Source organism: Somniosus microcephalus, unplaced genomic scaffold (genome assembly GCF_052327205.1).
Source record: "Somniosus microcephalus isolate GS21.2 unplaced genomic scaffold, FLI_Smic_1.0 unresolved_chr7, whole genome shotgun sequence".
Classification (NCBI taxonomy): Eukaryota; Metazoa; Chordata; class Chondrichthyes; order Squaliformes; family Somniosidae; genus Somniosus; species Somniosus microcephalus.
The window spans coordinates 12,154,359-12,182,245 of NW_028225185.1; the positions used below are offsets into that span (position 1 = coordinate 12,154,359).

General features: G+C 53.8%; 1 protein-coding gene across 2 annotated transcripts in view; it reads left to right on the forward strand.

Annotated features, from left to right (window-relative positions):
• LOC147086540 (transcription factor 12-like) overlaps positions 1 to 27,887 on the forward strand; it is a 233,789-nt gene that overhangs the window by 88,929 nt on the left and 116,973 nt on the right. For both annotated transcript variants that reach the window (XM_085978654.1, XM_085978655.1), the window contains exons 2-3: positions 22,768 to 22,870; positions 26,635 to 26,774. In XM_085978654.1, coding sequence (XP_085834780.1) covers positions 22,843 to 22,870; positions 26,635 to 26,774 — 168 coding nt within the window. In that variant the 5' untranslated portion in view covers positions 22,768 to 22,842. The remainder of the gene's footprint in view (positions 1 to 22,767; positions 22,871 to 26,634; positions 26,775 to 27,887) is intronic.

Genomic DNA, 27,887 nt, shown 5'->3' on the forward strand with positions numbered 1-27,887 from the left:
TAAGGGTCACTCACTGTGTAACTGTACAGAGTCACTGTTTATTCAGGGTAAGGGTCACTCACTGTGTAACTGTACAGAGTCACTTTTATTCAGGGTAAGGGTCACTCACTGAGTAACTGTACAGAGTCGCTGTTTATTCAGGGTAAGGGTCACTCACTGTGTAACTGTACAGAGTCACTGTTTATTCAGGGTAAGAGTCACTCGCTGTGTAACTGTACAGAGTCACTGTTTATTCAGGGTAAGGGTCACTCACTGAGTAACTGTACAGAGTCGCTGTTTATTCAGGGTAAGGGTCACTCGCTGTGTAACTGTACAGAGTCACTGTTTATTCAGGGTAAGGGTCACTCACTGTAACTGTACAGAGTCACTGTTTATTCAGGGTAAGGGTCACTCACTGTAACTGTACAGAGTCACTGTTTATTCAGGGCAAGGGTCACTCACTGTAACTGTACAGAGTCACTGTTTATTCAGGGTAAGGGTCACTCGCTGTGTAACTGTACAGAGTCACTGTTTATTCAGGGTAAGGGTCACTCACTGTGTAACTGTACAGAGTCACTGTTTATTCAGGGTAAGGGTCACTCACTGTAACTGTACAGAGTCACTGTTTATTCAGGGTAAGGGTCACTCACCGTGTAACTGTACAGAGTCACTGTTTATTCAGGATAAGGGTCACTCACTGTAACTGTACAGAGTCACTGTTTATTCAGGGTAAGGGTCACTCACTGTGTAACTGTACAGAGTCACTGTTTATTCAGGGTAAGGGTCACTCACCGTGTAACTGTACAGAGTCACTGTTTATTCAGGGTAAGGGTCACTCGCTGTGTAACTGTACAGAGTCACTGTTTATTCAGGGTAAGGGTCACTCACTGTGTAACTGTACAGAGTCACTGTGTATTCAGGGTAAGGGTCACTCGCTGTGTAACTGTACAGAGTCACTGTTTATTCAGGGTAAGGGTCACTCACTGTGTAACTGTACAGAGTCACTGTTTATTCAGGGTAAGGGTCACTCGCTGTGTAACTGTACAGAGTCACTGTTTATTCAGGGTAAGGGTCACTCGCTGTGTAACTGTACAGAGTCACTGTTTATTCAGGGTAAGGGTCACTCACTGTAACTGTACAGAGTCACTGTTTATTCAGGGTATGGGTCACTCACAGTAACTGAACAGAGTCACTGTTTATTCAGGGTAAGGGTCACTCACTGTAACTGTACAGAGTCACTGTTTATTCAGGGTAAGGGTCACTCACTGTGTAACTGTAGAGTCACTGTTTATTCAGGGTAAGGGTCACTCACTGTGTCACTGTACAGAGTCACTGTTTATTCAGGGTAAGGGTCACTCACTGTGTAACTGTACAGAGTCACTGTTTATTCAGGGTAAGGGTCACTCACTGAGTAACTGTACAGAGTCACTGTTTATTCAGGGTAAGGGTCACTCACTGTAACTGTACAGAGTCACTGTTTATTCAGGGTAAGGGTCACTCGCTGTGTAACTGTACAGAGTCACTGTTTATTCAGGGTAAGGGTCACTCACTGTGTAACTGTACAGAGTCACTGTTTATTCAGGGTAAGGGTCACTCACTGTGTAACTGTACAGAGTCACTGTTTATTCAGGGTAAGGGTCACTCACTGTGTAACTGTACAGAGTCACTGTTTATTCAGGGTAAGGGTCACTCACTGTAACTGTACAGAGTCACTGTTTATTCAGGGTAAGGGTCACTCACTGTAACTGTACAGAGTTACTGTTTATTCAGGGTAAGGGTCACTCACTGTGTAACTGTACAGAGTCACTGTTTATTCAGGGTAAGGGTCACTCACGGTGTAACTGTACAGAGTCACTGTTTATTCAGGGTATGGGTCACTCACAGTAACTGTACAGAGTCACTGTTTATTCAGGGTAAGGGTCACTCACTGTGTAACTGTACAGAGTCACTGTTTATTCAGGGTAAGGATCACTCACTGTGTAACTGTACAGAGTCACTGTTTATTCAGGGTAAGGGTCACTCACTGTAACTGTACAGAGTCACTGTTTATTCAGGGTAAGGGTCGCTCACTGTGTAACTGTACAGAGTCACTGTTTATTCAGGGTAAGGGTCACTCTCTGTGTAACTGTACAGAGTCACTGTTTATTCAGGGTAAGGGTCACTCACTGTGTAACTGTACAGAGTCACTGTTTATTCAGGGTAAGGGTCACTCTCTGTGTAACTGTACAGAGTCACTGTTTATTCAGGGTAAGGGTCACTCACTGTGTAACTGTACAGAGTCACTGTTTATTCAGGGTAAGGGTCACTCACTGTAACTGTACAGAGTCACTGTTTATTCAGGGTAAGGGTCACTCACTGTGTAACTGTACAGAGTCACTGTTTATTCAGGGTAAGGATCACTCACTGTGTAACTGTACAGAGTCACTGTTTATTCAGGGTAAGGGTCACTCACTGTAACTGTACAGAGTCACTGTTTATTCAGGGTAAGGGTCACTCACTGTGTAACAGTACAGAGTCACTGTTTATTCAGGGTAAGGGTCACTCACGGTGTAACTGTACAGAGTCACTGTTTATTCAGGGTATGGGTCACTCACAGTAACTGTACAGAGTCACTGTTTATTCAGGGTAAGGGTCACTCACTGTGTAACTGTACAGAGTCACTGTTTATTCAGGGTAAGGGTCACTCACGGTGTAACTGTACAGAGTCACTGTTTATTCAGGGTAAGGGTCACTCACGGTGTAACTGTACAGAGTCACTGTTTATTCAGGGTAAGGGTCACTCGCTGTATAACTGTACAGAGTCACTGTTTATTCAGCAGGGAAAGGGTTGCTCATTGTGAGGTTAAGGGTCATGCGCGATAAGCTACTCTGTCAACTGTGTGCCCAGTGAAATCTGACATGTGTTTTCTCTCTCTCTCTCTCTCCGATGCGTGACTCACACCAACACACACCGCACCATCTCGGTCTACAAGCCAAATATTTTCCCCATTTGTTTGCTTGCGGGTTCCTGTGCTGTTAAATGTTTAATGGCACATCGGAGTTTATTTTAAGTGTGGGCTTCAGCAGCCCATACTTGCAGCTTAATGAGCCACGGGGTCACTTTTTTTTTTCCCAAAGGCATGACTTTTTATTGTGGCGCTAAACCTCTCGCTCTTTGTCTCCTCATTAGTGGCGCCCAGGTGAATTTTCTCAGTAAAATCTACCATTGGGGTACGGTGAAAACAGAAAGTTTCAACACCTTTCACCACCTCAGGACAACCCAAAGCGCTTCACAGCCAATGAAGTACTTTTGAAGTGTGGTCACTGTTGTAGTATTGGCCCCGGGACACCGGGGAGAACTCCCCCCTGCACTTCTTCCAATAGTGGCCGTGGGGTCTTTTACGTCCACCTGAGAGGACAGATGGGGCCTCGGTTTAACGTCTCGTCCAAAAGACGGCCCCTCCGACAGTGCGGCGCTCCCTCAGTACCTCCCCTCCGACAGTGCGGCGCTCCCTCAGTACCGCCCCTCCGACAGTGCGGTGCTCCCTCAGTACCGTCCCTCCGACAGTGCGGCGCTCCCTCAGTACCGCCCCTCCGACAGTGCAGCACTCCCTCAGTACTGACCCTCCGACAGTGCGGCGCTCCCTCAGTACTGCCCCTCCGACAGTGCGGCGCTCCCTCAGTACTGCCCCTCCGACAGTGCGGCGCTCCCTCAGTACCGCCCCTCCGACAGTGCGGTGCTCCCTCAGTACCGTCCCTCCGACAGTGCGGCGCTCCCTCAGTACCGTCCCTCTGACAGTGCGGCGCTCCCTCAGTACCGCCCCTACGACAGTGCAGCACTCCCTCAGTACTGACCCTCCGACAGTGCGGCGCTCCCTCAGTACTGCCCCTCCGACAGTGCGGCGCTCCCTCAGTACTGCCCCTCCGACAGTGCGGCGCTCCCTCAGTACCGCCCCTCCGACAGTGCGGTGCTCCCTCAGTACCGTTCCTCCGACAGTGCGGCGCTCCCTCAGTACCGCCCCTACGACAGTGCGGTGCTCCCTCAGTACCGCCCCTCCGACAGTGCGGCGCTCCCTCAGTACTGCCCCTCCGACAGTGCGGTGCTCCCTCAGTACCGTCCCTCCGACAGTGCGGCGCTCCCTCAGTACCGCCCCTCCGACAGTGCGGCGCTCCCTCAGTACTGCCTCTCCGACAGTGCGGCGCTCCCTCAGGACTGCCCCTCCGACAGTGCAGCGCTCCCTCAGTACTGCCCCTCCGACAGTGCGGCGCTCCCTCAGTACTGCCCCTCTGACAGTGCGGCGCTCCCTCAGCACAGACCCTCCGACAGTGCGGCGCTCCCTCAGTACTGCCCCTCCGACAGTGTGGCGCTCCCTCAGTACTGCCTCTCCGACAGTACGGCGCTCCCTCAGTACTGCCCCTCCGACCGTGCGGCGCTCCCTCAGTACTGCCCCTCCGACAGTGCGGTGCTCCCTCAGTACTGCCCCTCTGACAGTGCGGCGCTCCCTCAGTACTGCCCCCCCGACAGTGCGGCACTCCCTCAGTACTGCCCCTCTGACAGTGCGGCGCTCCCTCAGTACTGCCCCTCCGACAGTGCGGCGCTCCCTCAGTACCGCCCCTCCGACAGTGTGGCGCTCCCTCAGTCCTGCCCCTCCGACAGTGCGGCGCTCCCTCAGCACTGACCCTCCGACAGTGCGGCGCTCCCTCAGTACTGCCCCTCCGACAGTGCGGCGCTCCCTCAGTACTGCCCCTCCAACAGTGCGGCGCTCCCTCAGTGCTGCCCCCCCGACAGTGCGGTGCTCCCTCAGCACTGACCCTCCGACAGTGCGGCGCTCCCTCAGTACTGCCCCTCCGACAGTGCGTCGCTCCCTCAGTACTGTCACTCTGACAGTGCAGCGTTCCCTCAGCAGTGACCCTCCGACAGTGCAGCACTCCCTCAGTACTGCCCCTCTGACAGTGCGGCGCTCCCTCAGTACTGCCCCTCTGACAGTGCGGTGCTCCCTCAGCACTGACCCTCCGACAGTGCGGTGCTCCCTCAGCACTGACCCTCCGACAGTGCGGCGCTCCCTCAGCACTGACCCTCCGACAGTGCGGCGCTCCCTCGGTACTGCCCCTCCGACAGTGCGGCGCTCCCTCAATACCGCCCCTCCGACAGTGCGGTGCTCCCTCAGTACTGCCCCTCCGACAGTGCGGTGCTACCTCAGTACCGCCCCTCCGACAGTGCGGCGCTCCCTCAGCACTGCCCCTCCGACAGTGCGGTGCTCCCTCAGTACCGCCCCTCCGACAGTGCGGCGCTCCCTCAGTACTGCCCCTCCGACAGTGCGGTGCTCCCTCAGTACCGCCCCTCCGACAGTGCGGCGCTCCCTCAGCACTGACCCTCCGACAGTGCGGCGCTCCCTCAGTACTGCTCCTCTGACAGTGCGGCGCTCCCTCAGTACTGCCCCTCCGACAGTGCGGCGCTCCCTCAGTACTGCCCCTCCGACAGTGCGGTGCTCCCTCAGTACCGTCCCTCCGACAGTGCGGTGCTCCCTCAGTACCGCCCCTCCGACAGTGCGGCACTCCCTCAGGACTGCCCCTCCGACAGTGCGGCGCTCCCTCAGTATGGCCCCTCCGACAGTGCGGCGCTCCCTCAGCACTGATCCTCCGACAGTGCGGTGCTCCCTCAGTACCGCCCCTCCGACAGTGCGGCGCTCCCTCAGTACTGCCCCTCCGACAGTGCGGTGCTCCCTCAGTACCGTCCCTCCGACAGTGCGGCGCTCCCTCAGTACTGCCCCTCCGACAGTGCGGCGCTCCCTCAGTACTGCCTCTCCGACAGTGCGGCGCTCCCTCAGGACTGCCCCTCCGACAGTGCAGCGCTCCCTCAGTACTGCCCCTCCGACAGTGCGGCGCTCCCTCAGTCCTGCCCCTCTGACAGTGCGGCGCTCCCTCAGCACAGACCCTCCGACAGTGCGGCGCTCCCTCAGTACTGCCCCTCCGACAGTGTGGCGCTCCCTCAGTACTGCCTCTCCGACAGTACGGCGCTCCCTCAGTACTGCCCCTCCGACCGTGCGGCGCTCCCTCAGTACTGCCCCTCCGACAGTGCGGCGCTCCCTCAGTACTGCCCCTCTGACAGTGCGGCGCTCCCTCAGTACTGCCCCCCCGACAGTGCGGCGCTCCCTCAGTACTGCCCCTCCGACAGTGCGGCGCACCCTCAGTACTGCCCCTCTGACAGTGCGGCACTCCCTCAGTACTGACCCCCCGACAGTGCGGCGCTCCCTCAGCACTGCCCCTCCGACAGTGCGGTGCTCCCTCAGTACCGCCCCTCCGACAGTGCGGCGCTCCCTCAGCACTGACCCTCCGACAGTGCGGTGCTCCCTCAGTACCGCCCCTCCGACAGTGCGGCGCTCCCTCAGTACTGCCCCTCCGACAGTGCGGTGCTCCCTCAGTACCGCCCCTCCGACAGTGCGGCGCTCCCTCAGCACTGACCCTCCGACAGTGCGGCGCTCCCTCAGTACTGCTCCTCTGACAGTGCGGCGCTCCCTCAGTACTGCCCCTCCGACAGTGCGGCGCTCCCTCAGTACTGCCCCTCCGACAGTGCGGCGCTCCCTCAGTACTGCCCCTCCGACAGTGCGGCGCTCCCTCGGTACCGCCCCTCCGACAGTGCGGCGTTCCTCAGTACTGACCCTCCGACAGTGCGGCGCTCCCTCAGCACTGGCACCGGCAGTGTCGGCCTGGATTTTGCGCTGAAGCCTCTGGAGTGAAATGGCCTGAACCCAGGACTTTCTGACTCAGAGGCGAGAGAGAGTGCTCTCCCCACCGAGCCACGGCCGACAACTGGGAGAGGTGGAAAATCTTACAAAATTCTCTCCGGAACCACCCCCAACGCCACCTCCCCCGCTCAGAACCACCGACCTCCCAGGCGATCGAAACTGGTCCAGGAGACCACATTGACCATGACTTGTATTTCTTGGCATTTACCTTATGAGATGAGGTGATCTCTGCCCCAGCCAGGAGCTGGCCTAGCAATCCTTTTGAAACTACGCAGCGTTTCGGCAGTTGCCGGAAGAGCTGACAACTTGGGCTAGATTTTCGGGGAGCCGTCAAGCGGGGTTTCAGGCGTGTGGGGGGGGGGGGGCGAAATCCCGAATTTGGGGGTCCCGACACCATCCTGCCCAAAACGTCGCCCCACGTAAGTTTCAGGGGCGGCGGGTACCCGCCCCGCACTGGGACCCGCCGAAACCAGGCGAGATGGGATTAGTGCCAATTAACTGCTTGTTAACAGGCAGTTTTTAGCCTAATCCCTATTTTGAGGGGTTTCGTGTGGGTTTCCCGACGGCTCCAAACCACGCCAGGTTAGAGCAGGCGGGCCGTCGGGTTGAAGGAGTTGGAGGGGTCGCGAAGTCGGTGCTCAGGTGAGTGATGGGTGCATGAGTGTAAAGGTAAGTGTGTTTGGTGTGTCTAAAGTGTGTAAAGAACTTTTACTTACCTGTACTTACCTTAACAGCCTTTCTTCCTGTAGCCGTCGGGAGCCCATCACTCAGCCGGCACTGAAAGCTGAACGGCTGCGATCTGTCAAAAGTGACAGCCTTCAGCTTTGAGTGCCGGTGTGAGTTCTAACTGAGTCTGTGCAGAATGACTCATGTCAGAACTCAGACTGTCAGTGTTTGACAGCTTCAAACAGCTGTCAAACGCTGATATTTCATCTGTCAAGGACTCTTGACAGATGAAATTTCAGTCTGTGACGTCACCTGTTGCCGGGTGGCCCTTAATTGGCCTGCTGAGTTCGCTGGGTGAGCTCAACAAGGTCAATCAAGGGAAAATCGCGCGGATTGGCCGGACGTCGAAGTAGGTGGGTCAAAAACCCGAAAGGGGAAGTCCCGCCTTCTTCCCGACAGGTTCGGCAAAATCTACCCCTCTGTCTCCAGGAAAAGAGCCACCTGACATCGAAGCTAGTTCTCCCCTTGCCTAACTTATGAACACAAACCCCTGGTCCTCCCTGACCTAGCTGCTTGAAATAAGTAGATGTGAATGTGCTCACAATCTAGTCCTTTCATCACTGTGTGTGAGAGCATAGACAACTTTTTGTTTCTACGGTGTCCTTAACGTGGAAAAAAACATCCCCAGGATTGAAACATACAAGATCCCGAGGGGTCTTGACAGGGTGGATGTGGAGAGGATGTTTCCTCTTGTGGGGGGAATCTAGAACTAGGGGGCCACTGTTTAAAAATAAGAGGGTGGGGGGAGGGAAATTCGGTTGCTTTGCGCCTCCTGTTAGCGCCCTAAGAGGGCGTTAATAGGGCGCAAAGCAACTTGAGCGATGTTTGCGCCGCTCGCGAAATTGGCCAGACATTTTGCGGCGGCGCTAAACACTACCGCCACGATCTCCCGCGCCCGCAGATCGTGACGTCAGTCGAGCGTGCAACGCCCCGGACCGGATATTGAGTGGCGCCCCCTGTCTTACCGCCTGCCGCTAGCAACGACAGGTTGAGGGGAGCGTTTTGCAGTCGGGAAGGGACTGGGGGAGCACTATTTAAAGGCAGCCGCGTCCTGCCTTTTTTTTGTCGCCGACGTTTTTGCTCCACGCATTCTGAGAGAGAGAGAGAGAGAGAGACTTCTGGAGAGATTCAACGCTGTGTGAAGGAGTTTTGGGGACTGAGCAGCACTTTGCAGGTTCATTTTGATTTGACCTTCCTTGTATCGATTTAGAAGAGACTGTGGGGGCTGCACTCTGAGCTCTTTCCCTGGGCCTCTCCATTGTTCTTTCCAGCAGATTCGATGTACAGGTCTCTCCAGGTCGGGATTCAAGGCTGCAATGAGCAGGGTGTGGATGGAGAGCAAGATCGACCCTCCCCTTTAAGAACTGGCCGGCGCCAGTGCGTCTGTGTTCCATTGCTGACTGACATCACATGAGCTTCGCCAGCGCTCTGAGGTAGCGCCTCGCTCCTCGGCGTTAGCGCCTTAAGAGAGGTGTGTAGCGTCTGATTTAGCGCTCCAATCACCTCCAGGGGCGATAGAGGCCAAGTTTGCAGTCGGAGGCGATAATTAGCGCCAGGCGCTAAACTTTGCGCCCGGCTGGTAATCGCGCCCCAAACGGGGCAATACTGAATTTCTCCCCCAAGGGGTCACCCGTGTAAAACAGAGATGAGGAGACATTTTTTCTCTCGGAGGGTCCTGAGTCTTTGGAACTCTCTCCCTCAGAGGGCGGTGGAAGCAGAGTCTTTGAATATTCTTAAAGCAGAGGTCGATAGATTCTTGATAAGCAAAGGGGGTGAAAGGTTATCGGGGGTAGGCGGGATTGTGGAGTAATCGGATCAGCCATGATCTTATTGAATGGTGGAGCAGGCTCGAGGGGCCAAGTGGCCTCCTCCTGCTCTGAATTCCTATGTTCGTATATGTATGATTTGGACAGGTTGGGTGATTGGGCAGATGCATGGCAAATGCAGTATAATGTGGATAAATGCGAGGTTATCCACTTTGGTGGCAAAAACAGGAAGGCAGATTATTATCTGAATGGCAATAGATTGGGAAAAGGGGAAGTGCAACAAGACCTGGGTGTCCTTGTGCACCAGTCGTTGAAGGTAAGCATGCAGGTGCAGCAGGCGGTTAAGAAGGCAAATGGTATGTTGGCCTTCGTAGCAAGAGGGTTTGAGTACAGGAGCAAGGATGTCTTGCTGCAGTTGTACAGGGCCTTGGTGAGACCACATCTTGAGTATTGTGTGCAATTTTGGTCGCCTTATCTGAGGAAGGATGTTCTTGCCATGGAGAGAGTGCAGCGAAGATTCACCAGACTGATACCTGGGATAGCAGGAATGACGTATGAGGAGAGATTGGGTCGATTAGGCTATATTCGCTGGAGTTTAGAAGAATGAGAGGGGATCTCATTGAAACTTATAAAATTCTAACAGGACTAGACAGACTAGATGCAGGAAGGATGTTCCCGATGGCGGGGGAGTCCAGAACCAGGGGTCACAGTCTAAGGATAAGGGGTAAGCCATTTAGGACTGAAATGAGGAGGAATTTCTTCACCCAGAGAGTGGTGAACCTGTGGAATTCTCTACCACAGAAGGCAGTTGAGGCAAATTCATTAAATATATTCAAGAAGGAGTTGGATATATTTCTTAAGGTTAAAGGGATCAAGGGGCATGGGGAGAAAGCAGGGACAGGGTACTGAATTTGGATGATCAGCCATGATTTCATTGAATGGCGGAGCAGGCTCGAGGGACCGAATGGCCAACTGATCCTATTTTTCTATGTTCTATGTTTCTATGGTGGAGGAGGAGAGAGAGGGAGGGAGGAGGAGAAGGGGAAGGGAAGAGGAGGAAGAGAGAGGGGGAGGAGGAGAGAGGAGGAGGAGGAGAGAGGGGAGGAGGAGAGAGGGGAGGAGGAGAGAGGGGAGGAGGAGAGAGAGGAGGAGGAGGGAGGAGAGAGAGGAGGAGGAGAGGGGGAGGAGGAGGAGAGAGAGGGAGGGGAAGAGGGAGGAGAGGGGGAGGAGAGGGGGAGGGGGAGGAGAGGGGGAGGAGGAGGAGAGAGAGGGGAGGAGGAGGGAGGAGAGAGAGAGGGGAGGAGGAGAGAGGGAGGAGGGAGGAGGAGAGAGGGAGAAGCGAGAGAGAGGGGGAGGAGGAGAGGGGGAGGAGGAGAGGGGGAGGAGAGAGAGGAGGAGAGAGGAGGAGGAGGAGAGAGAGGGGAGGAGCGAGAGAGGGAGGAGAGAGAGGGAGGAGCGAGAGAGGAGGAGAGGGAGGGGAAGAGGGAGGAGAGAGAGAGGGGGAGGAGAGAGGGGGAGGAGAGAGAGAGGGGGAGGAGGAGAGAGAGGGAGGGGCAGAGGGAGGAGAGAGAGGGAGGAGAGTGGGGGAGGAGGAGGAGAGAGAGAGAGGGGAGGAGGAGAGAGGGAGGAGGGAGGAGGAGAGAGGGAGAAGCGAGAGAGAGGGGGAGGAGGAGAGGGGGAGGAGGAGAGGGGGAGGAGAGAGAGGAGGAGAGAGGAGGAGGAGGAGAGAGGGGAGGAGCGAGAGAGGGAGGAGAGAGAGGGAGGAGCGAGAGAGGAGGAGAGGGAGGGGAAGAGGGAGGAGAGAGAGAGGGGGAGGAGAGAGGGGGAGGAGAGAGAGAGGGGGAGGAGGAGAGAGAGGGGGAGGGGAGGGGAAGAGGGAGGAGAGAGAGAGGGGGAGGAGAGAGAGAGGGAGGAGAGAGAGAGGGAGGGGAAGAGGGAGGAGAGAGAAGAGGGGGGAGGAGGAGGGGGGGAGGAGAGGGAAGAGGGAGGGGAGGAGAGGGAGGGGAGGCGGAGAGAGGGGAGAAGGAGAGAGAAAGGGGGAGAAGGAGGGGGAAGGGAGGGGAGACGGGGGAGGAGTAGGTGATGGAGGGCGAGGAGTAAATTGATGAAGGGTGTAAAAAAAGAGACATTTCTAACGATGGAAATGCTCCCCAATGGAGTGTGTTTAAAATGACATTGCATGTGATCCAGACTGGGCATTTCACAGCTTTCAGTAATGAAGCCTCCCTCTGACATTCCACGGGCTAATTTTTATGAGCTCCATATGGCTGTGTTAAAGGAGCTGAAACCACATCAGAAGCTGGGAGTGACTTTGATGTGCGGTTCCTGACAGCAGTGCAGCCCTGCTGGGGGAGTTCCTTTCACTTGCAACGCCGCCCAACACACTCTGATTTTTTTTAAGGAGTGGAGAGGTGGACTCGCTGAAGTCTGGGTGGCAGGGGGTGGGAGCGGGTGGTGGCAAAGAGAATGGTGCAAACGTCGAATTTGGATCTCCTACCCCTGCCATCCGAGAGCGTCCCAGGTTCGATTCACTCGCGCACCCCTCCCCGACCCCACTCCGTGCGGTGATGAGCTGGCTGATGGCAGTAGCGGGGCGGGGGGGGGGGGGGGCAAATCGGCCAGTGTTCCCACTCCCGCCCGCCATCCTGTTGGACAGTGCGTACCTCTCGGGTGAAGAGGGGATCGCCCCGTCGGTGGGAAAGTAAGCTTGTGAGGAGGACGCGAAGAGCCTGCAAGGGGATACGGACAGGTTAAGTGAGTGGGCCAGTAAGCTGGCAGATGGAGTATAACGTGGGGAAATGTGAGGTCGTTCACTTTGATAAGAACATAAGAAACAGGAGTAGGAGTCGGCCATTCGGCCCCTCGAACCTGCTCCGCCATTCAATGAGATCATGGCTGATCTTCAACCTCAACTCCACTTTCCCGCCCGATCCCCATAACCTTTCACTCCCCTGTAGTTCAAATATCTGTCAGTCTCCGCCTTGAATATATTCAATGACCCAGCCTCCACAGCTCTCTGGGGCAGAGAATTCCAAAGATTCACCGCCCTCTGAGAGAAGAAATTCCTCCTCATCTCAGTCTTAAAAGGGCGATCCCTTAGTGTGAAACTGTGCCCCGAGTTCTAGATTTCCCCACGGAGGGGAAACATCCTCTCCGCATCTACCCTGTCGAGCCCCCTCAGAATCTTACATGTTTCAATAAGATCACCTCTCATTCTTCTAAACCCCAATGAGTATCGGCCCAACCTGCTCAACCTTTCCTCATAAGACAACCCCTTCATCTCAAGAATTAACCTGGTGAATCTTCTCTGAAGAATAGAAAAACAGAATATTTTTTAAATGGTGAGAAACTTTCAAATGTTGGTGTCCAGAGAGATTTGGGTGTCCTCGTGCAAGAAACACAGAAAGCTAGCACGCAGGTACAGCAAGCAATAAGGAAGGCGAATGGCATGTTGGCCTTTATTGCGAGGGGGTTGGAGTATAAGAGTGAGGAAGTCTTGCTACAATTGTACAGGGCCTTGGTGAGACCACACCTGGAGTACTGTGCACAGTTTTGGTCTCCTTATCTAAGGAAGGATATACTTGCCTTGGAGGCGGTGCAGCGAAGGTTCACTAGATTGATTCCTGGGATGAGAGGGTTGTCCTATGAGGAGAGATTGTGTAGAATGGGCCGATACTCTCTGGAGTTTAGAAGAATGAGAGGTGATCTCATTGAAACATACAAGATTCTGAGGGGGATTGACAGGGTAGAGGCTGAGAGGATGTTTCCCCCTGGCTGGAGAGTCTAGAACCAGGGGTCACAGTCTCAGGATAAGGGGTCGGCCATTGAGGACTGAGATGAGAGGAATTTCTTCACTCAGAGGGCGGTGAATCTTTGGAATTCTCTGCCCCAGAGGGCTGTGGAGGCTCAGTCGTTGAGTATATTCAAGGCTGAGATCGATAGATTTTTGGACTCTCGGGAATCGAGGGATATGGGGATCGGGCGGGAAAGTGGAGCTGAGGTCGATGATCAGCCATGATCTTATTGAATGAGAGGGGATCGCATTGAAACGTATAAAATTCTGACAGGGCTAGACAGACTGGATACAGGGAGGATGTTTCCCCTGGCTGGGGGGGTCTAGAACGAGGTGTCACAGTCTCAGGATACGGGGTAGGACATCTAGGACCGAGATGAGGAGGAATTTCTTCACTCAGAGGGTGGTGAACCTGTGGAATTCTCTACCACAGAAGGCTGTGGAGGCCAAGTCACTGAATATATTTGAGAAGGAGAGAGATAGATTTCTAGACACAAAAAGGGTATGGGGAGAGAGCGGGAATATGGTATTGAGATAGAGGATCAGCCACGATCATATTGAATGGCGGAGCAGGCTCGAAGGGCCGAATGGCCTACTCTTGCTCCCATTTCTCTATGTTCTATGTTTCTATGGTGGAACAGGCTCAAGGGGCCGAATGGCCCACTCCTGCTCCCAATTATTATGTTCATATGAAGCATGTGTTCCAAACCTGCCCCCTCGGTATCTGCGAATCCGCTCGGAAAAGCCGAGGGTTTTCATTCTGTTCAACGGGCCTGTTCTTCCGTACACTGGTGCGAAGCGCTTTGAGTTGCGGCAGCTGCAGTGCGGTTTGTCCGCGCACACGCGCCCGTCCTGAGTCCCCCTGCCAAAGTCTCTCTCCTTGCTACATTGCAACAGCGACGGCACGTCAAACCAAAAAAAAAACCCGCTGGGAACGCTCAGCCGGGTCGGGCAGCATCTGCGGAGCGAGAAACCGAGTTAACGTCTCGGGTCGACGAGCTTTCGCCAGCGCAGTGGGAGTGCCACTAATTACCAGTTAAGGGTGGAGAGTTCTGACGAAAGGTCGTCGATGCTGCCGAGTCTTTTCAGCGTTTCTGTTTTTTATTTCAGATTTCCAGCGTCCGCAGTATTTTGCATTTTCTTCTTTTTTAAAAGTACTTCATTGGCTGTAAAGCGCTTTGGGACGTCCTGAGGTCGTGAAACATAGAAACATAGAAGATAGGAGCAGGAGTAAGCCGTTCGGCCCCCTCGAGCCTGTTCCGCCATTCAATGAGATCATGGCCGATCATCCAAATTCAGTACCCTGTCCCTGTCTTCTCCCCATATCCCTTGATCTCTTTAGCCTTAAGAAATATACCTAACTCCTTCTTGAATATATTTAATGAATTGGCCTCAACTGCCTTGTGTGGTAGAGAATTCCACAGGTTCACCACTCTCTGGGTGAAGAAATTCCTCCTCATCTCTGTCCTAAATGGCCGACCCCTTATCCTTAGACTGTGACCCCTGGTTCTGGACTCCCCCGCCATCAGGAACATCCTTCCTGCATCTAGTCTGTCCAGTCCTGTTAGAATTTTATAAGTTTCAATGAGATCCCCTCTCATTCTTCTAAACTCCAGCGAGTATAAGCCCAATCGACCCAATCTCTCCTCATACGTCATTCCTGCCATCCCAGGTATCAGTCTGGTGAATCTTCGCTGCACTCCCTCCATGGCAAGGACATCCTTCCTCAGATAAGGTGACCAAAACTGCACACAATACTCAAGGTGTGGTCTCACCAAGGCCTTGTACAACTGCAGCAAGACATCATTGCTCCTGTACTCGAATCCTCTCGCTACGAAGGCCAACATACCATTTGCCTTCTTAACCGCCTGCTGCACCTGCATGCTTATCTTCAGCGACTGGTGCACAAGGACACCCAGGTCTCGTTGCACTTCCCATCTCCCAATCTATTGCCGTTCAGATAATAATCTGCCTTCCTGTTTTTGCCACCAAAGTGGATAATCTCACATTTATCCACGTTATACTGCATCTGCCATGCATCTGCCCAATCACCCAACCTGTCCAAATCATCCTGGAGTTTCTCGGCATCCTCCTCACAGCAGACACGCCCACCCAGCTTTGTGTCATCTGCAAACTTGGAGATATTACATCTAGTTCCCTCGTCTAGATCATTAATATATATTGTGAATAGCTGGGGTCCTAGGACCGATCCCTGCGGTACCCCACTAGTCACTGCCTGCCACTCGGAAAAAGAGCCGTTTATTCAACTCTTTGCTTCCTGTCTGCCAACCAGTTCTCTATCCAAGTCAGTACCTTGCCCCCAATCCCATGTGCCTTAACTTTACACGCTAATCTCTTATGCGGGACCTTATCGAAAGCCTTCTGAAAGTCCAAATACACCACATCCACTGGTTCTCCCTTATCTATTCTACCAGTTACATCCTCAAAAAATTCCAGTAGATTAGTCAAGCACGATTTACCTTTTGTAAATCCATGTTGACTTTGTCCGATCCTGTCACTGTTTTCCAAGTGCTCTGCTATTACATCTTTTATAATGGACTCTAGCATTTTCCCCACTACCGATGTCAGGCTTACCGGTCTGTAATTCCCCATTTTCTCTCTACCACCTTTTTTGAATAGCGGGGGTAACGTTAGCTACCCTCCAATCCATGGGAACTGTCCCAGAATCTTTATAGGCGCTGGAGAAATGCCATTTCTTTCTTTTTACATTCTCCATTACGAATACAATCTTTGCGGTAGAACAGGTTTGTAATTACTGTAAGTGGTTAACCGATTGCGATGCTGCTTGGCATGGAATGATCCCAGGGCACGATGATGCTAGGACACAGTGAACACCAGTACAGGTTATTTGATGTTGTTACAGCCAGTAATATAAGACGTGCAGTACAGCTCAGTCTAGGTGGGCGGTGCCGTAGTGTCAGCCGTGCCTCAGTGGGTAGCACTCTCTGGCTCAGAATCGGAAGGTCGTGGGTTCGAGTCCCACTCCAGAAACTTGAGCACAAAATCTAGGCCGACACTCCCAGTGCCAGTGCTGAGGGAGCGCCGCACTGTCAGAGGGTCGGTACTGAGGGAGCGCCGCACTGTCGGAGGGGCAGTACTGAGGGAGCGCCGCACTGTCGGAGGGGCAGTACTGAGGGAGCGCCGCACTGTCGGAGGGGCAGTACTGAGGGAGCGCCGCACTGTCGGAGGGTCGGTACTGAGGGAGCGCCGCACTGTCGGAGGGGCAGTACTGAGGGAGCGCCGCACTGTCGGAGGGGCAGTACTGAGGGAGCGCCGCACTGTCAGAGGGGCAGTACTGAGGGAGCGCCGCACTGTCGGAGGGGCAGTACTGAGGGAGCGCCGCACTGTCGGAGGGGCAGTACTGAGGGAGCGCCGCACTGTCAGAGGGGCGGTACTGAGGGAGCACCGCACTGGCGGAGGGGCAGTACTGAGGGAGCGCCACACTGTCGGAGGAGCAGTACTGAGGGAGCGCCGCACTGTCGGAGGGGCAGTACTGAGGGAGCACCGCACTGTCGGAGGGGCGGTACTGAGGGAGCGCCGCACTGTCGGAGGGGCGGTACTGAGGGAGCGCCGCACTATCGGAGGGCCAGTACTGAGGGAGCGCCGCACTGTCGGAGGGGCAGTACTGAGGAAGCGCCGCACTGTCGGAGCGGCAGTACTGAGGGAGCGCCACACTGTCGGAGGGGCAGTACTGAGGAAGCGCCACACTGTCGGAGGAGCAGTACTGAGGGAGTGCCGCACTGTCGGAGGGGCAGCACTGAGGGAGCGCTGCACTGTCGGAGGGGCAGTACCGAGGGAGGGGCAGTACTGAGGGAGCGCCGCACTGTCGGAGGGGCAGAACTGAGGGAGCGCTGCACTGTCGGAGGGGCAGTACTGAGGGAGTGCCGCATGTCAGAGGGGCAGTACAGAGGGAGCGCTGCGCTTTCGGAGATGCCGTCTTTCCGATGAGACATCAAACCCAGGCCCCGTCTGCCCTCTGAGGTAGGCATAAAATGTCCCACGGCCACTATTGGAAAAAGAACATGGGGAGTTCTCCCCGGTGTCCTGGGGCCAATATTTATCTCTCAATCAATGTCATTAAAACAGATGATCTGGTCATTATCACATTGCTGTTTGTGGGAGCTTGCTGTGCGCAAATTGGCTGCCGTGTTTCCCACATTACAACAGTGACCACACTTCAAAAAAAGTACTTCATTGGCTGTGAAGCGCCTTGGGACGTCCTGAGGTGGTGAAAGGTGCTGGAGAAACTCAAGTTCTTATTGGGCAAGGCCCTGTTCCTGTAAAATGTTTATCCGTGTTTCTGCTGCACTGGGCTGCTTTTATATTCTTAGTTAGTAAACAGGCCTCAGACCCATTATTAACAATTGTTTCACTCGCACTCACAGTCACCTCGTTCTCATCGCACTCGCCCACATTCTCTCTCCCTGCCAAACTTGCTCTCTCTCACTCTCGCTCATTCTCTCACTCTCGCTCATTCTCTCACTCTCGCTCACTCTCGCTCACTCTTACACTCTCTCTTTCTCTCATTCACTCTCTCATACTCTCTCTTTCTCTCACACTCACTCTCTCTCTTTCACTCTCTCATACTCTTTCTCATTCGCTCTCTCTCTCTCTCTCTCTCACACTCTCACTCTTTCATTCACACTCTCACTCTCATACTCTCTCTTTCTCATTCACTCTCTCTCACTCTCTCATTCACTCTCACTCTCTTCCACTGTGTCTCATTCACTCTCTCACTCTCACTCTTACACTCTCTCTCATTCTCTCACTCTCATACTCTCTCTCTCTCATTCACACTCTCTTACCCTCACTCTCTCACACTCTTACTCACCTCACACTCACTAACCATCACTCTCGCTCTCACACTCTCTCTTCCCCCCCACCCCCCAAGCCCCCCTGCCCAATCCCCGCTCCCTGACCCTTGGCCGAAGCTTATTGCGTCTCTTACTACTGAGCCAGCACAGACTGGGATGGGGGGGTGGGCGGGGGGTGGGGGGGGGGCTCACCTGTGCCACAGGGGGGGCTGGCTGGCTCCGCGAATGCTGCAGTTACCCACCGATCTACATGGGACGGAATTGTTAAACGGCCCGACGGTTCCCCGTGGCTGCTGCTCTGTGTGGAGTGGGCGGAAGCGTCGGGCTGAGTGGTTGCCAGGAATAAAAGCATCTTTTGATGAAATGGCTGACAGCTCTGGAGTCAGAGAGACTGCCGCCAGTGCATATCCTGGCACGGTGCATACAGCATGAACCACTCCTGAATCCAAAGTTAAAGCAGCGCCCTTTAATTCCCATCCAGCTCCAACTTGTATTATGTCAAACTCTTCCCTGTCCTATCAGTCATTATTTTTTTCTTTTTTTTTGGATGCCAAATTGTTTTCTCCCCCCCGCTCCTTCTCTCCTGAGAGCACTGGGGCCTCTGGATCCGTGCCCAAGTAGACGCTCTCTGTGCCTGAGCCTGAACAATGAGTCGTGACCGAGGCTATTCACCTGCAAGGGGCATCACAGCTGAGCTGAATCCTGCCTTCACACGTCCACACGTGTGCACTTTCTAGCAGGGGGGTCCCTGGAGAGCAGTCAGGAGCAGGAACCCCCCGAGTGATTATTTTGTTCTGTTCACCCCCCCGTGCCCCCCCCCCACCGCCATCTCGAGCCCAAGGATACATCAGCACCTCCGCTGAAGTCCGCTAATTCACAACTGAGCATCAACTGAACCGGATCCAAAACTCTGCCGCCCCGTGTCCTAACTCGCACCGAGTCCCGCTCACCCATCACCCACCCGTGCTCCATTCTTGTGTTCGAATCCCCTCCACGGCCTCGCTCCCCCTCTCCCTATCTCTGTAACCTCCTCCGGCCCCTACAACCTCCCCGAGATCTCTGCGCTCCTCCAATTCTGGCCTCTCATGCATCCCCCGATTTCCATCGCTCCACCATTGGCGGACGTGCCTTCAGCCGCCTGGGGCCCCGAGCTCTGGAATTCCCTCCCTAAACCTCTCCGCCTCTCTCCTCCTTTAAGACGCTCCTTAAAACCGACCTCTTTGGCCAAGCTGTCTCCTAATATCTGGCCTTTTAATCTGTTTCATTTCCTGTGTTTTCTCTCCGTCCTGACGAAGGGTTTCGACCTGAAACGTTGACTCTATTTCTCTCTCCATGGATGTTGCCTGGCCTGCTGAGTTTTTCCAGCATTTTCTGTTGTTATTTCGAATTTCCGGCATCCGCAGTATTTTGCTATCGTACTAATATCTCCTTATGTGGCTCGCTGTCAGATTTTGTCTGATAATCGCTCCTGTGAAGCACCTTGGGACGTTTTACTATGTTAAAGGTGTCTGTATAAATGCATGGTGTGGAGATGCCGGTGTTGGACTGGGGTGGACAAATGTAAGAAATCACACAACACCAGGTTATAGTCCAACAGCTTCATTTGAAATCACAAGCTTTCGGAGCGCTGCTCCTTCGTCAGGTGAAGTGGAGAGATGCATAAAAACACAGCTTATATAGTCAGAGAATAATGTCAGATGTTTACAGGTAATCTTTCTAACTGCCATTTATCACACCTCGGCAGAGAGATAATCACAGCAATCAAAGGTGTAAATGGTGTCCAAACAGGTCAGTCAGGAAAACATTACATCAAAGAGCAATGCAAGGTGTTGTCGTATATACATAACTGTGTCTGGAAGAAGCTGAACCCTGTTATTTGGTGCTTATGTGGGTCTTCGCGCTGGTCTAGGTGGCTCATTGCCACAATGGGCAGTGTATTTATTGAGGGAATGTTAGGAATTCGCTCTATAGTTTAAAGAGATTTTATTAATGGTTTCTTTTCCATGAACTGTTAAATTACAAAGCAATCACAGTGCTGGCAGGAGCCCCTCAATAAATCAACGCTGTCACTGGGCCTATTCGGTCTATTGGTACCAATATGCCACAGGGGAAACTAGGGCCAATACACTTAAAAGTCGGCCGATTATCTTAAAGTGCTTTTACTGTGGGTAGTACTCCCTCTCTCTCGTCTCTGAAGCATGTGGGTCCCAGTAAAAAATTAGGTTAACAAACACAGCAACGTTGAACCTCAGCAGCTCGGCTGACCAAGTGAGGTCGCGTGTGATGTAAGAAAACCACTAGGCACTTGATCTAAGCGTTAAACAAAGCTTTAATCAACATGTTTTACAACATGGAGATCTAGTTGAGTCCTTCACTAGTTCCTGTTAAAGAATGTCCCTGAGCAAGCTGGGCCCGTGCCCGAGTATTTATACTCTCCCTGGACAGCGCCACCAGCAGGCCGCCCAGTATTATTTCATAAGTCATTTCCACACAAATAACAGGATTCATGTCAGAGTGCATATAAAGCAAAAGAAAAACGAAAGGACTTGCTACTTTCTACAATCGCAGGACGTCCCAAAGCGCTTTACAGCCAATGAAGTACTTTTGAAAAGTTGTACTGTAGGAAAAGTTGCAGCCAATTTGAACACAGCAAGCTCCCACAAACCACAACGTGATAATGACCAGACCATCTTAGTGATGTTGGTTGAGGGATAAATATTGGCCCCAGGACACCGGGGAGAACGCCCCCCCCGCTCTTCTTCCAATAGTGACCGTGGGATCTTTTACATCCACCCGAGAGGGCAGACGGGGCCTCGGTTTAACGTCTCATCTGAAAGACGGCACCTCCGACAGTGCAGGGCTCCCTCGGTACTGGCACTGTGACAGTGCGGCGCTCCCTCAGTACTGCTCCTCCGACAGTGCAGGGCTCCCTCAGTACTGCCCCTCCGACAATACAGCGCTCCCTCGGTACTGGCACTGCAACAGTGCAGCGCTCCCTCTGTACTGGCACTGCGACAGTGCGGCGCTCCCTCAGTACTGCCCCTCCGACAGTGCAGGGCTCCCTCGGTACTGGCACTGCGACAGTGCAGGGCTCCCTCTATACTGGCACTGCAACAGTGCAGGGCTCCCTCGCTACTGGCACTGTGACAGTGCGGCGCTCCCTCGGTACTGGCACTGTGACAGTGCGGCGCTCCCTCGGTACTGCCCCTCCGACAGTGCGGCGCTCCCTCGGTACTGGCACTGGTACGTCAGCCTAGATTTTGGTGCTCAAGTCTCTGGAGTGGGTCTCCCGAACCCACAACCTTCTGACTCAGAGGTGAGAGGGCTACCCACCTCAAAACGATCCCGTTGCTGCCGCCTCTAGTGACAGTAACCACTAGTTGTCACACAGCTGCAAATGCACTCGCTGGACCTAACCCACGTTTCGATGGACACGAGCTAGATTTGTACTGCTGGGCTCTTTTCACATTTCAATTGTGAACATGAAGGAACGGCTGATTAATTTCCAAGTCGGGATGGTGTGTGACTCGGAGGGGAACTTGGAGGTGGTGGCGTTCCCATGCGCCTGCTGCCCTTGCCCTTCTAGATGATGGCGGTGGCGGGTTTGGGAGGTGCACGCATTTCCTGTCACACTTTAATTACAGGCAAATTTATTCTAGTCAAATTTATTGCAGCTTGATCAGCTCACATACAATTTACCATCAACAAGGTTTTTCTTTTTTTTTAAAGTGTGAACAAAGAGAAAGAAAGTCTTATCATTCCACAGAGGCTGATGCCGGGTTATTTGCAGTTGCAAGGGAAGTTTGCAAACTAACTGAGAGCACAAGCGCATAGCAATATGCAACAATTAAACTCTAGCTGACCAATTGCTCACAGTAACTCGTCAGCCATGGCTCGGTGGGTAGCACCCAAGGTCGTGATCTCCGGTCCCACCTCAAACACTTCAGCACGAAACTCAGGCCGACACCGTGCTCCACCGCAGCACGGTGGCATAGTGGTTAGCACTGTTGCCTCACAGCGCCAGGGACCCGGGTTTGAATCCGGCCTCGGGTAGCTATCTGTGTGGAGTTTGCGTGGGTTTCCTCCGGGTGCTCCGGTTTCCTCCCACAGTCCAACGATGTGCAGGTTAGGTTGATTGGCTATGATAAATTGACCCTTAGTGTTAGGGGGATTAAAATGTGTGGGGTTACGGAGATAGGGTGGGATATGTGTTGGTGTAGGGGTTACGGGGATCGGGTGGGATATGTGTCGGTGCAGGCTCGATGGGCCGAAATGGCCTCTATCTGCACTGTGGGGTTTCTGTGATTCTGTGACTCCCAGTGCCGGTACGGAGGGAGTGCTGCATTGTCGGAGGTGCCGTCTTTCAAATGAAACGTTAAACCGAGGCCATCTGGGGTCGACGTATAAGATCCCATGGCCGCTATTTAGAAGAAGTGCAGGGGGAGTTCTCGCGCCACCCCACCCCCCCCGGCCCCTGGTGTCCTGGGGCCAATATTTATCCCTCATCCAAACATCACTGTTATGAATCTTAGGATCCATGAAGAAAGACTCATGAAATAACACTGGACGGCCAGCTGGTGGTGCCATCCAAGGAGTATAAATACTCGGGCGTGGGCCCAGCTTGCCCAGGACATTTTGTAAGACAGGAACTAGTGAAGTACAACTAGACCTCCCATGTTTTGAAACAAGTTGATTAAAGCCTTGCTTTATACTCTAACCAAGTGCGTAGTGAGTTTTATTACATCAATCACTAAAACAGATTATCCGCTCATTCCTTTTGTGGGATCTTGCTGTGTACAAGAGACGAGCCCGGTTAAGGGGCAGAGGTCACAAGCCTGCTCCAAACCCCAGACGACCCGCGAGCGACACTCTATGCGATCCGCGGGTCGTCTTTGAAAACTGCGATTGTGCAATGTACCAATCCTTTTCTTCTTCTTCCGTAGGTCTACGCCCAGTCGCAGAATTCCGACGAGTTTCGGGAGTCTTCCAGTTACCCGTCTCCCAAAGCTCCCAGCAGTATGTTTTCCAGCTCGTTCCTTTTGCCAGGTAAGGTGACTGATTTAGCAGTTTGTTGCTATGCAGGGGGGTTTTGCCTCTCAATTGTTTGGCCCCTATTTGGTGCCCTTTGATCTCCCAACTTTCTGTGATATCGTTACGTCAAACTGACCAACAAGCAGCCTCATTTAATTGGATTTTTCTTCCCCTCCCGACTATTGTGGGTTCGAGTCCCACTCCAGACACTTGAGCCCAAAATCCAGGCTGACACTCCCAGTGCCAGTACTGAGGGAGCGCCGCCCTGTCGGGGGGGCAGTACTGAGGGAGCGTCGCACTGTCAGAGGGGCAGTACTGAGGGAGCGCCGCAGTGTCGGAGGGGCAGTACTGAGGGAGCGCCGCACTGTCGGAGGGGTGGTACTGAGGGAGCGCCGCACTGTTGGAGGGGCCGTACTGAGGGAGTGCTGCACTGTGGGAGGGGCAGTACTGAGGGAGCGCCGCACTGTCGGAGGGGCAGTACTGAGGGAGCGCTGCACTGTCGGGCAGTACTGAGGGAGCGCCGCGCTGTCGGAGGGGCGGTACTGAGGAAGCGCCGCACTGTCGGAGGGGCAGTGCTGAGGGAGCGCCGCACTGTCGGAGGGGCAGTACTGAGGGAGCGCTGCACTGTCGGAGGGGCAGTACTGAGGGAGCGCCGCACTGTCGGAGGGTGCAGTACTGAGGGAGCGCCGCACTGTCGGAGGGGCAGTACTGAGGGAGCGCCGCACTGTCGGAGGGGCAGTACTGAGGGAGCGCCGCACTGTCGGAGGGGCAGCACTGAGGGAGCGCCGCACTGTCGGAGGGGCAGTACTGAGGGAGCGCCGCACTGTCGGAGGGGCAGTACTGAGGGAGCGCCGCACTGTCGGAGGGTGCAGTACTGAGGGAGCGCCGCACTGTCGGAGGGGCAGTACTGAGGGAGCGCCGCACTGTCGGAGGGGCAGTACTGAGGGAGCGCTGCACTGTCGGAGGGGCAGTACTGAGGGGGGACCGCACTGTCGGAGGGGCGGTACTGAGGGAGCGCCGCACTGTCGGAGGGGCGGTACTGAGGGAGCGCCGCACTGTCGGAGGGGCAGTACTGAGGGAGCGCCGCACTGTCGGAGGGGCAGTACTGAGGGAGCGCTGCACTGTCGGAGGGGCAGTACTGAGGGGGGACCGCACTGTCGGAGGGGCGGTACTGAGGGAGCGCCGCACTGTCGGAGGGGCGGTACTGAGGGAGCACCGCACTGTCGGAGGGGCGGTACTGAGGGAGTGCCGCACTTTCGGAGGGGCAGTACTGAGGGAGCGCTGCACTGTCAGAGGTGCCGTCTTTCGGATCAGACATTAAACCGAGGCCCCGTTTGCTCTCTCAGGTGGATGTAAAAGATCCCACGGCCACTATTGGAAGAAGAGCAGGGGGAGTTCTCCCCGGTGTCCTGGGGCCAATATTTATCCCTCAACCAACATCACTAAAAACAGATGATCTGGTCATTATCACATTGCTTGTGGGAGCTTGCTGTGCGTAAATTGGCTGCTGCGTTCCTACATTACAACAGTGAGCGCACTTCAAAAAGGACTTAATTGGCTGTAAAGCGCTTTGGGACGTCCTGAGGTGGTGAAAGGCGCTGGAGAAATGCAAACCTTTCATTTTTTCCTGGGGCACGGTTCAGCGGGTGCTGTAAGGCAAGAGAGACCTCACCCAGCTGCACATTATTGATGGTCGAGCACAGATCAGTGAGTGTAGGCAGACCATTTGGTCATGATTGTGCCCTCACACAACATCCGCCTCCAGTTGTAGAATGGGCTCACAGGACAGTGATAGGATAGGGTGGTATTCTCTGGAACTTAGAAAATGTAAGGGATGATCTGATCGAAGTTTGCAAGATATTGGCTTTTATTGCAAGGGGGATGGAGTATAAAAACAGGGAAGTCTTGCTGCAGTTATACAGGGTACTGGTGAGGCCACACCTGGAATACTGCGTACAGTTTTGGTTTCCATATTTAAGAAAAGGTATACTTGCTCTCAAGGCGGTTCAGAGAAGGTTCACTCGGTTGATTCCAGAGATGAGGGGGTTGACGTATGAGGTAAGGTTGAGTAGGTTGGGCCTCTACTCATTAGAATTCAGAAGAATGAGAGGCGAACTTATCGAAACATATAAGATTGTGAGGGGGCTTGATCGGGTGGATGCGGGGAGGATGTTTCCACTGATGGGTGAGACTAGAACTAGGGGGCATAATCTTAGAATAAGGGGCTGCCGTTTCAAAACTGAGATGAGGAGAAACTTCTTCACTCAGAGGGTAGTAAATCTATGGAATTTGCTACCTCAGAGAGCTGTGGAAGCTGCGACATTAAATAAATTTAAAACGGAGATAGACAGTTTCCTAGCTGATAAGGGAATTAGGGGTTACGGGGAGCGGGCAGGGAAGTGGACGTGAGTCTAGGTTCGGATCAGCCATGATCCTATTGAATGGCGGAGCAGGCCCGAGGGGCCGTGTGGCCTACTCCTGCTCCTACTTCTTATGTTCTTATGTATGTTCTTATATTAAGGGGAACCGATAGGATAGATCGAGAGAAACTATTTCCGCTGGTTGTGGAGTCTAGGACTGGGGGCAGAGTCTAAAAATTAGAGCCAGACCTTTCAGGAGTGAAGTTAGGAAACACTTCTACACACAAAGGGTGGGAGAAGTTTGGAACTCTCTTCCGCAAACGGCAATTGATGCTGGGTCAATTGTTAATTTTAAATCTGAGATGGATAGAATTTTTGTTAACCAGTGGTATTGAGGGATACGGGCCAAAGGCGGGTTATATGGGGTTAGGTCGCAGATCAGCCATGATCTCATTGAATGGCGGAACAGGCTCGAGGGGCTGAATGGCCTCCTCCTGTTCCCGTGTTCCTATCAGGAGCATGAACCCTGGCTGATTTCCCCCCCCCCGCCCCACCTCTCCCATTCCGTGAACCAACAGTCCTGGCTGAGAGCAGCGAGCTCAACACTTGGCGGACCGACGGCCGAACCCGGGCCCCTCCCTGGTCCGTACGTCTCAGCTACTCAATGAATGAACTCGGGGCCGCTGAGCGAGCGCCGGGTGCGGCTGAGAGATTTTCCACAGCGCTCACTTCAAGCAGGGCCACGACTGAATCAGTCAGGGCTGCAGCAGCAGTCTGGCCCCAGCTGGGGTCTTGTGTCCAATTCTGGGCACCGCACTTTAGGAAGGGTGTCGAGGCCTTGGAGAGGGCGCGGAGGAGATTTACCAGAATGGAATGATACCAGGGACTTCAATTAGGTGGAGAGACTGGAGAAGTTGGGATTGTTCTCCTTAGAGCAGTGAAGGTTAAGGGGAGATTTAATCGAGGCGTTCAAAATCACGAGGGGTTTTGATGGAGTAAATAAGGAGAAACTGTTTCCAGTGGCAGGAGGGTCGGTAACCAGAGGACACAGATTGAAGATAATCGGCAAAAGAACCAGAGGGGAGATGAGGAGAATGTTTTTTACGCAGCGAGTTGTTGTGATCTGGAACGCGCTGCCTGAAAGGGCGGTGGAAGCAGATTCAATAGTGACTTTCAAAAGGGGAATTGGATAAATACTGGAAGAGGAAAAATTTGCAGGGATATGGGAAAAGAGCATGGGGGGGGGGGCGAGTGGGACTAATTGGTGAGCTCTTTCGAAGAGCCGGCACAGGCACGATGGGCCGAATGGCCGCCACCTTCTGTGCTGAAAGATTCTATTCTATGTTGATGAGGGGCTCGTCCTGGAAAATTGGGAATGTCTGGGATCTGTGGAATTGAACCTCTTTTTCTCTTTCTTAGATGGACATCACAACTCCTCGGAACTGTGGGGTCCCTCCGGCGGGATCAGCCAAGCCAACTACGGGGGGGTCCCAGGTGGGCCCTCGTCACACATGAGTCAGGCAAACAGCTACAGCAACCTCCACCCACACGAGCGCCTGGTGAGAACCATCTTCACATTCACTTGGTCGGTTCACTGTGGAGTAAGGGTGGGGGTTAAACATAAGAACTCAAGAAATAGGAGCAGGAGTCGGCCATACGGCCCCTCGAGCCTGCTCCGCCATTCAATAAGATCATGGCTGATCTTCGACCTCAACTCCACTTTCCCGCCCGATCCCCAGATCCCTCGATTCCCTTAGAATCCAAAAATCTCTTGATCTCAGCCTTGAATATACTCAACGACTGAGCCTCCACAGCCCTCTGGGGCAGAGAATTCCGAAGATTCACCGCCCTCTGAGTGAAGAAATTCCTCCTCATCTCAGTCCTAAATGGCCGACCCCTTATCCTGAGACTGTGCCCCTGGTTCTAGACTCTCCAGCCAGGGGGAAACAGCCTCTGAGCATCTACCCTGTCAATCCCCTTCAGTATCTCGATAGCAAAATACTGCGGATGCTGGAAATCCGAAATAACAACAGAAAACGCTGGAAAAACTCTGCAGGCCAGGGCAGCATCCGTGGAGAGAGATCTTTTTCCGAGTGGAAGGCAGTGACTAGTGGGGTACCGCAGGGATCGGTGCTAGGACCCCAGTTATTCACAATATATATATTAATGATCTAGACGAGGGAACTAGATGTAATCTCTCCAGGTTTGCAGACGACACAAAGCTGGGTGGGCGTGTGTGCTGTGAGGAGGATGCAGAGAAACTCCAGTACGATTTAGACAGGTTGGGTGATTGGGCAGATGTATGGCAGATGCAGTATAATGTGGATAAATGCGAGGTTATCCACTTTGGTGGCAAAAACAGGAAGGCAGATTATTATCTGAACGGCAATAGATTGGGAAAAGGGGAAGTACAACGAGACCTGGGTGTCCTTGTGCACCAGTCGCTGAAGGTAAGCATGCAGGTGCAGCAGGCGGTTAAGAAGGCAAATGGTATGTTGGCCTTCGTAGCGAGAGGGTTCGAGTACAGGAACAAGGATGTCTTGCTGCAGTTGTACAGGGCCTTGGTGAGACCACACCTTGAGTATTGTGTGCAGTTTTGGTCACCTTATCTGAGGAAGGATGTTCTTGCCATGGAGGGAGTGCAGCGAAGATTCACCAGGCTGATACCTGGG